Source organism: Neoarius graeffei, chromosome 3 (assembly GCF_027579695.1).
Source record: "Neoarius graeffei isolate fNeoGra1 chromosome 3, fNeoGra1.pri, whole genome shotgun sequence".
NCBI classification, from domain to species: domain Eukaryota; kingdom Metazoa; phylum Chordata; class Actinopteri; order Siluriformes; family Ariidae; genus Neoarius; species Neoarius graeffei.
Window position 1 is genome coordinate 111,268,444 of NC_083571.1, and position 14,395 is coordinate 111,282,838.

At 45.9% G+C, this 14,395-nt stretch overlaps 1 protein-coding gene across 1 annotated transcript in view; it reads right to left on the reverse strand.

Moving 5' to 3' along the window:
* LOC132882653 (uncharacterized) overlaps positions 1-12,640 on the reverse strand; it is a 17,364-nt gene extending 4,724 nt beyond the window's left edge. Inside the window, exons 1-2 of the mRNA XM_060915735.1 lie at positions 11,148-12,640; positions 6,863-11,082 (exon numbers count right to left, since the gene is read on the reverse strand). Coding sequence (XP_060771718.1) covers positions 6,863-11,082; positions 11,148-12,640 — 5,713 coding nt within the window. The remainder of the gene's footprint in view (positions 1-6,862; positions 11,083-11,147) is intronic.
* Between the last annotated feature and the right edge of the window lie 1,755 nt (positions 12,641-14,395).

Genomic DNA, 14,395 nt, shown 5'->3' on the forward strand with positions numbered 1-14,395 from the left:
GTGTAGGATATGAAGTTTATCTTCAGGTAATGAACATATTTCACTGAGCGTAGCAAACTCATTTATTACATTTACATTAATATACTCATTTACACCGAGTGGCAATTTTGATCCCATCCACATGTACATAGATATTTTTGCAAAAACTTCTCATCTCATCTCATTATCTCTAGCCGCTTCATCCTGTTCTACAGGGTCTCAGGCAAGCTGGAGCCTATCCCAGCTGACTACGGGTGAAAGGCGGGGTACACCCTGGACAAGTCACCAGGTCATCACAGGGCTGACACATAGACACAGACAACCATTCACACTCACATTCACACCTACGCTCAATTTAGAGTCACCAGTTAACCTAACCTGCATGTCTTTGGACTGTGGGGGAAACCGGAGCACCCGGAGGAAACCCACGCGGACACGGGGAGAACATGCAAACTCCACACAGAAAGGCCCTCGCCGGCCACGGGGCTCGAACCCGGACTTTCTTGCTGTGAGGCGACAGCACTAACCACTACAGCACCGTGCCGCCCGCAAAAACTTTTAGTCCTCAATTTAAAAAAAAAAAAATCAGTCCAAATGAAAAGCATTTTTAAAAATATTCATGTGAATATTTTCAAATGTTTTGAAAATCCTCACATTAGCAGGCAATTAGGTGGTGACTAGGTAGTGTATTCTAAACTGTTATGTAAAACATCTCCAGAATAATATTAAGAACTTCATACAAAGTAGGTGAAAAAGGGAAATGTAGAATATAGCCAAAAGTTCAAAATTTCATAAACAAAAAAATGACAAACTCAAGAATTTTTATTGAATGATGATTAAGTTGGAACTACTTAAGAAGAAGAAGAAACCTTTATTTGTCACATGCACACTCAAGCACAGTGAGATTCATTCTCTGCATTTAACCCATGTGTGAACACAGTGAACACATGCACACACACCCAGAGCAGTGGGCAGCCATACTACAGTGCCCGGGGAGCAGTTAGGGGTTAGGTACCTTGCTCAAGGGCACTTCAGCCCAAGGCCACCCCATGTTAACCTAACCTTAAGGTTATACTTGGGTCCTATCCAAAATCTCTGCTAACATTTATCCCCTTTGGAGGATGGATTTGGAAAGCATTTGCAGTGACCCAAAAAAACAAAGTTTTCAATAATATCCATACACACATGGACAGGGCCTTAGAATGGCAAGTTCACCTATCAACAGTTTTTTGGGAGGTAGGAGGAAAACCCAGAGGCAACCCGCACAGTCACAGTGAGAACATGAAAACAGCAACCTGAGCTCAGGATAAAACTAGTGTCTTGCTTCACCACCATTATGCCCCCAATAGTAACACTGACTTGGATTATTTATTAATAATACTTACTTAAGAATTTTCAGCTTGTTAAAACCTGATGCTCAGATTAACATGCACTCTGACTATATTCGAGTTTGATCACACAGATATGCCAAAGATAAAATTGACGCCTAAGGAAACTCTCGGTGAAACTTTTGTGCACTTGTTTCATGATCAGATAGTTGTAACTTTGGGCCAGTGTTCCCAAATTATGTTAAGACAATGCAACATGCAAGGCAGAGTATTACTTTGCTAAATAGCAACTACAAAAATTAGACTATGTCTGTATGTGTCCTAACTATGCATTTGAATTACCGGTATATTATAGTAATTTGCCACAATGGTTTGCATTGAAGATAGAGATATTGATTGGCACTCACACACTCGTGCACATCCTCACACCATAAGCACAATCTTAAGAATTTGGTACATTTGGTATTTTGGTTCATTAGTAGGAACACACAATTGAATACACATAAAACAATCCTTGAAAAAGTTACACAGTCATAAATTCCTCACCTTAAAATTCCTGTTATGGCTTATGTTGTGTTATGATCCAGCTCTTGGTTTGACTCTGCAGAGGCCTGGCTTGATATTTTATGGTCCATGAAATCAGTGAGTTGATATAGCTCATAGATTGTATTCCTGTGACTCTTCTGGATTCCTCAATGCATGTTTGTCTAAGGCAGTTTAATGAGCATGTAAATAAAAAAACAAAACAACTAAAACTTCATCCATCCATCCATTATCCGTAACTGCTTATCCTGTGCAGGGTCACGGGCAAGCTGGTGCCTATCCCAGCTGACTATGGGTGAGAGGTGAGGTACACCCTGGACAAGTCACCGGATCATCACAGGGCTAACACACAGAGACAAACAACCATTCACACTCACATCTACAGTTAATTTAGTGTCACCAATTAACCTAACCTGCATGTCTTTTGAGTGTGAGGGAAAATGGAGCACTCGGAGGAAACCCACGCAGACACGGGGAGAACATACAAACTCCACACAGAAAGGCCCCATTTGCAATTGGGCTTGAACCCAGAACCTTCTTGCTGTGAGGCAACAGTGCTAACCACTACACCACCGTGCCGCCCCCACTAAAAATTCAGCAGCAAAAACAAACAAAGGACAAACTTCCCCATCCATCTACCTCAGCGATACGAAATAGTAATTTAACACAAATTGCACACTTATGCACTTGACTGAATTAAAAAAAAAAAAAAGAATTCTTATGTAGACTTCAAACCTACCAACATTCTGTTTTGCATACCAGTCTTCTGGATTTTCTAGATTAGTAAATATTTTTCAATGCAAGGTCAGGGTTTTAATTTGAGACACAGGCCATGACAGCATACATAACTAGAAAGACACTCAGTAGAGTGCATACCTCCACCAAGATAAATATTTGGATTTGCATCAAAATCTAAGCAATTGTTCCTTGGCCCATGGTCCACCTTTCCTCAAAATTTTATTAAAATCCATTCATAACTGTTTGAGTTACATTAGGAAAAGACAAAAATAAAAAAATCCTGGATCTGTACATAGACTGCAACCTCACTATAACAAATTCTATTACTACGACAAACTTTTGTATATACTGTAATAAACTGAGTTTGTATCCCCCGCCTTTAGTGACAATTAGTCAGAGTCTTCAAAAATACATCACTGAGCCATGTGTTCCTGCATTGGTCCATGGCCCACCTTTCCTTAAAATTTAATCAAAATCTGTTCACTATTTTTGGAGCTTTGTTCTGAACAAACAAACAAACAAAGGCAAAAACATAACATCCTCCAACAAAGTTGGCAGAGTTAATGATGTTGGAAAGTTTTAAAGAAAAACAGAGCTGATCAGTCTGCTCAATATCACTATGCCTGAAATCAGTAAACATTTTATAGTTCAACTTGGAAACCTGATGAACAGAGATGCTTTGGCTCTGATATGCCAACAAGTGAATATTGCTTTTAGTCCTCCAGAGCAATGGCAAATCTTCCATAGGATCAGGTGGGGCAAAGCCCAACCATAAGCTGTTCAAAAAATATTAATATTCATAATTTCCTCATGGGGTGGCATGGTGGTGTAGTAGTTAGCACTGTCACCTCACAGCAAGAAGGTTCTGGGTTCAAGCCCAGTGGCTGACGGGGCTTTCTGTGTGGAGTTTGCATGTTATTCCCGTGTCTGCGTGGGTTTCCCCCACAGCCCAAAGACATGCAGGTTAGGTTAATTAGTGGCTCTAAATTGACTGTAGGTGTGAATGTGAGTGTGAATGGTTGTTTGTGTCTATGTGTCAGCCCTGCGATTATCTGGCGACTTGTCCAGGGTGTACCCCGCCTTTCGCCCGTAGTCAGCTGGGATAGGCTCCAGCTTGCCCACGACCCTGCACAGAATAAGTGGCTACAGATAATGGATGGATGGACGCACAAATTCCTCATTAACAGCTCCATACATTAACTCTCTTAAAATACAAATTACCTCTGTTGAGTGACCAACGAATTCAAGATGAGTAAGCATGCATTTCTAGATGATGTGACATGTGGCCATGTGACATGAATGACAGCGGTCAGATCAGAATTCATGTGGCTTTTTGCCTATACGCATGCATGAAGGGCTGTCTTCATCAACCAGCACCAACAGCACAGCAAAACAAAGATGGAGGAGAGCTACAATAGCTTCAATAAATAGCAAAATGCTGTATTTCATTGGCTTTGTACCTGTACTCTGCACAATGACAAAGTTGAAGCTAATCTCTCATCTCATCTCTCTCTCATTATCTGTAGCCGCTTTATCCTGTTCTACAGGGTCGCAGGCAAGCTGGAGCCTATCCCAGCTGACTACGGGCAAAAGGCGGGGTACACCCTGGACAAGTCATCAGGTCATCACAGGGCTGACACATAGACACAGACAACCATTCACACTCACATTCACACCTACGGTCAATTTAGAGTCACCAGTTAACCTAACCTGCATGTCTTTGGACTGTGGGGGAAACTGGAGCACCCGGAGGAAACCCACGCGGACACGGGGAGAACATGCAAACTCCGCACAGAAAGGCCCTCGCTGGCCACGGGGCTCGAACCCGGACCTTCTTGCTGTGAGGCGACAGCACTAACCACTACACCACCATGCCGCCTGAAGCTAATCTAAAAAAAAAAAATAAATCTAGCCACCTATGGCTTTTTTTTCCACCTTCTCGACCTGATCATGTACAGCTGGCGAACTGTTTATCATCCTCTAGCGCAAAATGTGATCTAAACATTAGCTACTAGTATGTCCATTTTGTCAGTTTTAATACTATGGGTCATCTCACAAATATGATATGTTTTGTTGTTGGTGACACAGATGACAAAATGTGCAAAAACATATTACTGTGAGCATGCGTGCCATTTTGGAGGACAGATGCATTCACATTACAGTTAGATACAGGTCACTTGTAATTACGACTGTGAACCGTCAAGATCTAAGCAAACAAAATTGGAACAATGATGCTTGTACCGTGAATGCAGCTTCTATAGAGTTATTATAACACTTAGTGGTCAAAAATGGGCACTGCAACAAACCCAAATAGATATTGATAGGGCCAAGATTTGTGTCTGCAACGTGCTCACAGGGTAGTTGCCAGACTGACAGATTGGGTGAGTTTGTTCCAGTTACCAGTAATTTAGCATTACCAGTAAATCTGACATTTGAAATAGTATGGTATCATTGTAACCCCTTTTTAGCGGGTGCTAGTGCACTCAGTAAGAGCTAAAATGAATTACACTAAATATTAATAAACAATGGCGCAACAGGATTCCTAAATTCTCAGCGGTGGAATGGTGAGCTGGCTGAAACTCCTGATACCACAAGTATAATTAATAATTATTATTTTTATAACTGTGTAGTTGAAGGTGAAGAATATAAATGTGAATAAAGTAATAACAATTGCAAATTTAGTAGCGCGGTGCCTCCACTGGGGAAATACTACACTTACTTTGAAGCTAGTGCAGGACGTATCTCCTCAGAATGTTCATACAAATAAATGTGTAAAAGTGAGTGTAACGCTAACCAAACTACCTAAACACCAGTCAGTTGTGAGAAGGTAAATGATCTGCCAAGACCCAACATGTGAATTGAAATACAGTAGTACAAAATTTATTGAATAATAAAACAACTCAACTAAGAAAAAAATAAATAAATAAAGGGAGAGAGAGAGAGAGAGAGAGAGAGCGCAAGCTAGAAAAAGTGACACAAAGTTTATAATTTACGTGGGCTACGTTTACAACTTAGAGAACCGTAGTTGTGATAAACATTTACTATAAAAACAAATGATCACTCGTATAAACCCTTCCGATCAACCCCAAACATCAGAAAACAGACACAAAACAAAACAGCGCGCAGTTGGGGCCCTTACGATGGTGCACTTGATGGCAGCTCCCTGAGCCGCAGGCAACACAGCAACCGCTGCGCTGCCCAGCAAGAACCACAGGTCCAAACCAGAGCCAAACGTTAACGCGCACGGGCGCGCATGTGTGTGTATGTCAGTGTAAGTGTAATCACGAACCAGCATCAGCAGTTGCTCGCCGAACAGCCACTCGGTCCCGCACCGAGTCCTCCACAGCAAGCGGGTGGCGAGGAGAGGGGGGGGGTTCCCCGATGGGGCCCAGCAGCAGATGGCCACACGAGAAGGGGGGTGGGTTGGCTAAGAGCTAGCTCCGACGAACAACAGTCCACGTTGCGAGCCGACCACCAACCACACCGCGCACACTCCGACGCAATGTCCCTTCTGTCCCGTTTGTTCTCGATGTCCGTTATAAACAGTCCCTCCACGACTCAATAAAAAAAGACAAAAAAAAAAACACAGACCACAAAACGCGCCCGTCTCTCTCCACTGTCCAAAACGGCTCCGCTCGCCTCTCTCTCTCACGAGGTGATCCAATGTTCCCGCCCTGGAATGTTCGAGTACCGCCTAGTTCGCGGGAAAACATATTTATCGCTCTACCATTGGGTATCACGGAATTTCAAAAAAACATACATCAACAATACATGGGATTGGACAATACAGATCAGAACATTTAAACATTGAAAACTGATGACGCCACAAGGCATCACGGTAAATGGAGTCAACCAGGCACTACAATGCAATACAAAAAAAATGGCTGATATCCCAATGAACAGTATCAATGACCTTATTTTAGAGGTCCTTACATTCTCCCCCCACCAAGAAAACAGCATGCCCCCATGCTGGGTCACACGCATCAGAAAGTGAACAGGAAAGTAGAGATAGAGAAAAAAAACAATAAAGAAATTACCAAGACAAAACAAACACACCAAAACAAACAGAGACTAGTGCTTAAAACTAGCAATGGCTGCATTGGCAGTTGTGCATGGGACTAGAAACGGCATGTGTGTGCATGTGCTACAAAGAGCCTGTGGAGAACACCACCAGGCATGAGAAAACCGGTGTGGTGTAGCTATGCGTTTGCTCTGCACGCCCAGCTGGCCATAAGTCAAGCGATTAGTAGGCTTCCTATCCCTATGTGACCTACGTACGGCGAGGGGTACTGAGTCTGAGGCAGCTACCAAGGGAACATTAGGAGAGCTACCCTCCCGGTCTGCAGCTACCAAGTCTTCAGCTACTTCAGAGGGCCTATATGGAGGGACAGGGAGTGCAGTGTTGGGTGGAGCTAACGTTACATCACTCGGTGCGTGTACTAACCTGGGGCTTCTAACAGCGGTGGAGACACATGGCGCAGCAGAATCTGGTACCCATCTAGCAGGCAGAGGAGCGTGTTGCACAGCATCCTCAGCATAACAACCATATTCTGAATCAGAATCTGACCCACTAAACTGTGCACAGACCACAGGGGGCAACACCTCAGAGACACCAGTTCTAGTCTTCTCCTTTGCTGATCTACGCTTCACAGCCCTTGGGCCACGGGCTGGAGCGGCGGCGACCACAGGACCTAGTCTTACCTCCTGTCCCAAAGGCAAGATATGGTTACGGTGCATCACCTTGACTGGGCCGTTACCATCAACAGGCTTGAGTCTGTACACTGGAAGATCAGACAATTGACTGTCTACCACGTAAAGGCAGGAATTCCACCTGTCAGCCAACTTCTGCTTCCCTTTTAGGCCCAGGTTTCTAATCAAAACCCGATCCCCCAAACTCAGGTTATGATAGCGCACTTTCTGGTCATACCTTGTCTTATTGCCCTCATTCATCCTACTCGCGGAGGCACGGGCTAACTGATAAGCAGCCTGCAACTCCTCCTTCAGCTGTGTCACATATTTCAAATGTGAGGAGAACGAAGAGTTATCTGCCGACACTCCAAAGCACATGTCAACAGGAAGACGAGCCTCACGACCAAACATCAGGAAGTAGGGTGAGTATCCCGTTGCCTCATTTGGAGTGCAATTGTAGGCATGCACCAAATGCGAAATATGCTCACTCCATTTGGACTTTTGGTGGGACTCAAGAGTGCCGAGCATATCCAACAGCGTCCTGTTGAATCGCTCTGGCTGAGGATCACCTTGTGGGTGGTAAGGAGACGTTCTTGACTTCCTAACCCCCAACATGGCCAACATCTCTGAAATCAAGCGACTCTCAAAGTCCCTTCCCTGGTCAGAGTGTATTCGGGTGGGCAAACCGTAATGAATGAAATACTTTTCCGACAGTGTCCTTGCCACCGTAACTGCGGTCTGGTCCCTAGTGGGAAAAGCTTGGGCGTAGCGTGTGAAATGGTCAGTGATAACCAACACATTGCAAACATTTCGAGAGTCAGGCTCAATCGAAAGAAAATCTATACACACCAGGTCCATGGGCCCTGAACTCTGAATGTGGGAAAGAGGGGCAGCTCGTTGAGGTAATGTCTTCCTCTTGATACAGCGCTCACAAGTCTTACAGTATTTCTCTACGTCAAGCTTCATTCTGGGCCAATAAAACCTGTCGCGGACTAAACTGTACGACCTGTCGAACCCCAAATGGCCACTGTCATCATGTAGCAACTTACACACAAGACCCCGAAGTTCCTTAGGCAACACCAGCTGTCTAACATGCCTGTCACTCAGCTTAATTGTCCTGTATAGTAGACCCTTATCAACAGAGAATTTTGCCCACTCCTTTTTCAGGACCTTAATGTTGGGATGGCTGTTCAGGATGCTACTAGCAGGCTTCTTCAGGCTCACAGCATGCCAAACTTCTCCCAGAACTGGATCACTCTTCTGAGCCTCTTGAAGCTCACCAGGACTGAAAGTAGGCAGTCCGTCAGGTGCTACCGCTGCAACATGACAGAAAGCAGTCGGAACAGCAGACTCGTGGCTACAAATCTGATCAGCCACACAAGAAAAAGAAGAACCTGTTCTCTGCGTGGCCACTACCTGACAGATAGCTCGAACACCGGGAGCCGGAATCTCTTGCCACTCATCATCAGGAGACAGACTGATGTGAGGGCGTCGTGAGAGCGCGTCAGCATCCACGTTTCTCCGACCAGGCCTGTACTTCAAGCTGAAGTCGTAAGTGGACAAAGCGGACAACCAACGATGACCAGTGGCATCTAGCTTTGCAGACTTGGTGATGTAGGTCAGCGGGTTGTTGTCAGTCCTGACCTCAAAAGTGGCGCCATAAAGGTAGTCATGCAGCCTGTCAACAATTGCCCACTTCAAAGCAAGAAATTCCAACTTGTGAGCAGGATAATTCCTCTCAGAAGGAGACAGGCTGTGACTAATGAAAGCTACCGGGCGCAAACTCCCATCAGTCTCCTGATACAGAACACCACCAAGACCATCCAGACTGGCATCCACATGCAATACATATGACTTCTGGGGATCTGCAAAAGCGAGAACAGGCGCTTGAGTCAACCTCTGCTTCAGCTCCAGAAAAGCAGACTCGCACTGATCACTCCATCGAGGACCAAAGGGCTCAGAGGGCCGAAAGAACGGTTTCGGGTCAGCGGCTTGTGAACTCAAAGTCTTCTTCCTGTGAGACTGACAACCCTGAAGCAGTTCATTCAGAGGACGACACAAAGTTGAAAAACCCTTCACAAACCTACGATAATAGCCGCAGAAACCCAAAAATGACCGGAGCTCCGTAACGGTCTGAGGTCGAGGCCAAGACACGACAGCTTCTATCTTAGAGGGGTCAGTGGCTATACCGTCCTGTGAAACTATGTGCCCAACATAGTTCACAGACGTTCTCCCAAACTGACACTTGTCCAAAGACAGCTTGAGGCCTTCAGCTTTCAGCCTGTCAAGAACCTTCAAGAGCCGCTCTTCATGCTCCTCCAGTGTACGCCCAAAAACGATCAGGTCATCCAAGTACACGAGAACTTCAAGAAAATTCATGTCTCCGACTGTCCGCTCCATGACTCTCTGGAAGGTGGCAGGGGCACCACAGATTCCCTGAGGCATGCGCTCAAACTGATAGAACCCCAATGGACAGATAAAAGCAGTCTTCTCTTTGTCAGCCTCACTCATAGGAATCTGGTAGTAGCCACTTCTCAAGTCCAGCACAGAGAACCACTTACTACCAGAGAGACAATGGAGGGCGTCCTCGATCCTGGGAACTGTGTACTGGTCTGGGATTGTGCGCTGGTTAAGCGTCCTATAATCAACACACATCCTGACCTTACCAGACTTCTTACGCACTACAACAATGGGAGAAGCATAAGGACTCCGAGATTCTGAAATGATGTCATGCTTCTGGAGCTCTAGCAAATGCTGACGCACGTCCTCCAAATCAGCTGGAGCCAAACGCCGTGAACGCTCTCGAAAAGGTCGTGAATCATTCAACCTTATGTCATGCTGTGTGCTTTTCGAGCAACCAACATCCCACTCACTGCAAGAGAACACTTCCTTCCTCAGCAACATTTTCTCACAGAGACGCTGTCTTGCCTCCTCTGGCATAGAAGAAGTGCCAAAATCAAAAAAGGCAGAAGAAAATGAACTGGTGTCTGCAGAACTACAAGTGGATGGAATCTGTGGCACCACGTCAACTGGAAAAATGTGAGCAAGGGGACTGCCTCTCTTCACAAGGACATCGCGAGAAGACACATTCCTCACATTAACAGTAATTCGACGGCATGATACAGCAGAGACAGGATGAACTTCAGGCCGAACCTCGAGCTCAGGAACAGACGCGTCATCAGCACTAACAGGCTGGTCAATAAGCACCACGGAGTCATTGAGCTCGCCTGGGAACTTAGGTAGCCCTGAAAGCTGCAGCTCCTGCCCAGGCTTTAAAAGAATAGGTTTAGCTCTGGTGAACCACACGGTGCCATGCTTATCCACATCCTCAGGCAACACACTGGTGTGCTTAATGGACTCAAAAGCCTCTTTGATAACAGGATGTATGGTCAGTGCATTCAAGAATCCGTCACCAGCCTGTTCGCGACAGGAGTGGAACAATCTCCTCACTAAATGAGTGTTCGTGCCGACCAAAATGGCTATACCTTCGTTTGCCTGCGGGTCAGGACACACAAGGGCTAAAGCGTCCACTACCTGAGGTACACCTGTGACAGCCTCCGTGAACTCCAATCTGAGCGGTAAGTAGCCATCATATGGGTATTTGTGAGAGCTCAGACCCCATATTTCAAGATTCGTCACCGGCTGCAGTGGCAAGTGTTTCAGATATGCATTGTAAAAACTTCGATACAAGATGGTGACTTGAGAACCACTATCAAGTAGAGCTTTGGCATAAACACCCTCTATCTGCACGGGTACCTCAGCCGAGGGCCCCACTAACCCAGATGGCAGTTGTGATTGGCTGACACTGATTGGAGGTGAACAATGAGCAGAACGGGTTTTGCGTGACGGGGCTCGGTGCCGTTCCTTCACTGAGCTCCGGGAGAGTTTCCCTGCTGCTTGACCCTCTTCAGCAGCTTCTGATTCACTAACCGCAAGTTCTCATGACGCGTGCACTCACGAGTGGTGTGGCCATCTTCACCACACTTATAGCAGAAAATGCCAGGAACAGGAGTGGGTGCTGTAGATTTCGGCAAGCTTGAAGGAACAGTTCTTGTGGAAAAAACTGGGGCAGTGGTCTCCGTGCTCTGGCTTGCGCTACATGGTCTGACTGGAGTAGCAGGGGCTACAGTGACAGCAGTCAAAAGTTTCGACACCAAAGATGACAGCTCCTTGACCTCTTTCCTCAGACTATCCACCTCCGATGCCACTGGGCTCACTGGCACATGGGGAAGAGCAACAGCAGCTGTCACGGGCACTGGAGGAAAAACAGTGGTTACGGGTGCCTGTGGAGTAACAGCAGAGGAAACAGAAACTTTCGCACTCTCTCTCGCACTAACCCAGTGTTCTTCCTCCCTCACACTTCGCATCAACTCTGAAAAAGAAGGCGGAGCTTGCAGAGTGTGCAGAAGTCGCACACGTAAAGCCACAATGTCAGTGGTGAGAGCACCTTTGAACAGCTGCTCAAGACGAGCACGATTTAGGCCGGCAGCGTCAATCCCCCCTCTCAGAAGAGCGCGGTGAAGAAGCTTATCTAAGCGGTACAAGAAAGCTGAAAGCTTCTCTCCGTCGTCCTGAAAGGTATGGCGAAACAAGGCCATAAGATCAGCTCCACACTCCGTAGAACCATAAGTAGTGTCAAGAGCAGCGAGATAATCAGTAGCGGTAGCTGACGGACTACTGACTTTTAAGAATCTTACTATGTCTGCAGCAGGCCCACGCAAACTCTCAACGATGCGCTGTCGCTTCGCTGAGTCACTGCACTGCCACTCAGTGACCATCTGTGTAGCCTGCTCCATCCAAGCCTCATACTCTTCCTCACCAGCAGGAACAGGACGAAGGCCAGAGAACAGCCTCAGCTTTCTATACCCAGGCGCATCAACAGATGCCTGGCTACAGCGATCAACAAGCTGACCGATGGCATGCACAAGCTCAAAACTGACATCAGGTTTAGGAGGCTGTGGGCCCAGCACAGCCGCCTTAACATCACCCATGGACTTACCCTCTTGCTGCAGAAATGCTGACAGCTTGGCTTCAAAATCATCGCCTGCAGGAACAGAACTAGCAGTTATTAAGCTACTCACAACATGAACAGCCCAAGGACCTGCATCACCTACCACTCCCACTTCAGGAGGGACACAGCTCTGATCCAACTCAGCGGAAGTCTCCACTAAAATGTACAAGTGCCTACCAGTGCTGTCACTACGGCGACCACGTATCCGAGTCCGACCGAAGACTTTCACTGTACTGAGCACGCGGCTAACAACATCATTCGTAGCCTCCAGTGGCACTCTGCTAAGAAGAATAGCATGAGACAAGTCAACATTCTCTTCACGGCTCCACTCAACAGCCTGGTTAAGCTCCATGTTAAAAGCTGCACAGCAAATGGCAATAACTAGAGAAAAAAAACACTAAGCAAACACAGCTACCTACTTGTTTTGGTAAACAGGACAATCCCAGCGGTGCCTCCAAAATGTAACCCCTTTTTAGCGGGTGCTAGTGCACTCAGTAAGAGCTAAAATGAATTACACTAAATATTAATAAACAATGGCGCAACAGGATTCCTAAATTCTCAGCGGTGGAATGGTGAGCTGGCTGAAACTCCTGATACCACAAGTATAATTAATAATTATTATTTTTATAACTGTGTAGTTGAAGGTGAAGAATATAAATGTGAATAAAGTAATAACAATTGCAAATTTAGTAGCGCGGTGCCTCCACTGGGGAAATACTACACTTACTTTGAAGCTAGTGCAGGACGTATCTCCTCAGAATGTTCATACAAATAAATGTGTAAAAGTGAGTGTAACGCTAACCAAACTACCTAAACACCAGTCAGTTGTGAGAAGGTAAATGATCTGCCAAGACCCAACATGTGAATTGAAATACAGTAGTACAAAATTTATTGAATAATAAAACAACTCAACTAAGAAAAAAATAAATAAATAAAGGGAGAGAGAGAGAGAGAGAGAGAGAGAGAGAGAGAGCGCAAGCTAGAAAAAGTGACACAAAGTTTATAATTTACGTGGGCTACGTTTACAACTTAGAGAACCGTAGTTGTGATAAACATTTACTATAAAAACAAATGATCACTCGTATAAACCCTTCCGATCAACCCCAAACATCAGAAAACAGACACAAAACAAAACAGCGCGCAGTTGGGGCCCTTACGATGGTGCACTTGATGGCAGCTCCCTGAGCCGCAGGCAACACAGCAACCGCTGCGCTGCCCAGCAAGAACCACAGGTCCAAACCAGAGCCAAACGTTAACGCGCACGGGCGCGCATGTGTGTGTATGTCAGTGTAAGTGTAATCACGAACCAGCATCAGCAGTTGCTCGCCGAACAGCCACTCGGTCCCGCACCGAGTCCTCCACAGCAAGCGGGTGGCGAGGAGAGGGGGGGGGTTCCCCGATGGGGCCCAGCAGCAGATGGCCACACGAGAAGGGGGGTGGGTTGGCTAAGAGCTAGCTCCGACGAACAACAGTCCACGTTGCGAGCCGACCACCAACCACACCGCGCACACTCCGACGCAATGTCCCTTCTGTCCCGTTTGTTCTCGATGTCCGTTATAAACAGTCCCTCCACGACTCAATAAAAAAAGACAAAAAAAAAACAGACCACAAAACGCGCCCGTCTCTCTCCACTGTCCAAAACGGCTCCGCTCGCCTCTCTCTCTCACGAGGTGATCCAATGTTCCCGCCCTGGAATGTTCGAGTACCGCCTAGTTCGCGGGAAAACATATTTATCGCTCTACCATTGGGTATCACGGAATTTCAAAAAAACATACATCAACAATACATGGGATTGGACAATACAGATCAGAACATTTAAACATTGAAAACTGATGACGCCACAAGGCATCACGGTAAATGGAGTCAACCAGGCACTACAATGCAATACAAAAAAAATGGCTGATATCCCAATGAACAGTATCAATGACCTTATTTTAGAGGTCCTTACATCATTATTTCACAAATTTCAGTCATTAACATTACTGCATTTTGCTGCTTTTTTTCACTATACTTTGAAATGTGCCTTTAAGCGTTTGCTCTTTTGTCCACCCTTTAAGACTAAGCCTGTAGCTCGTGCATGCAAGTTGAACATTAACAGTGGAAAAGC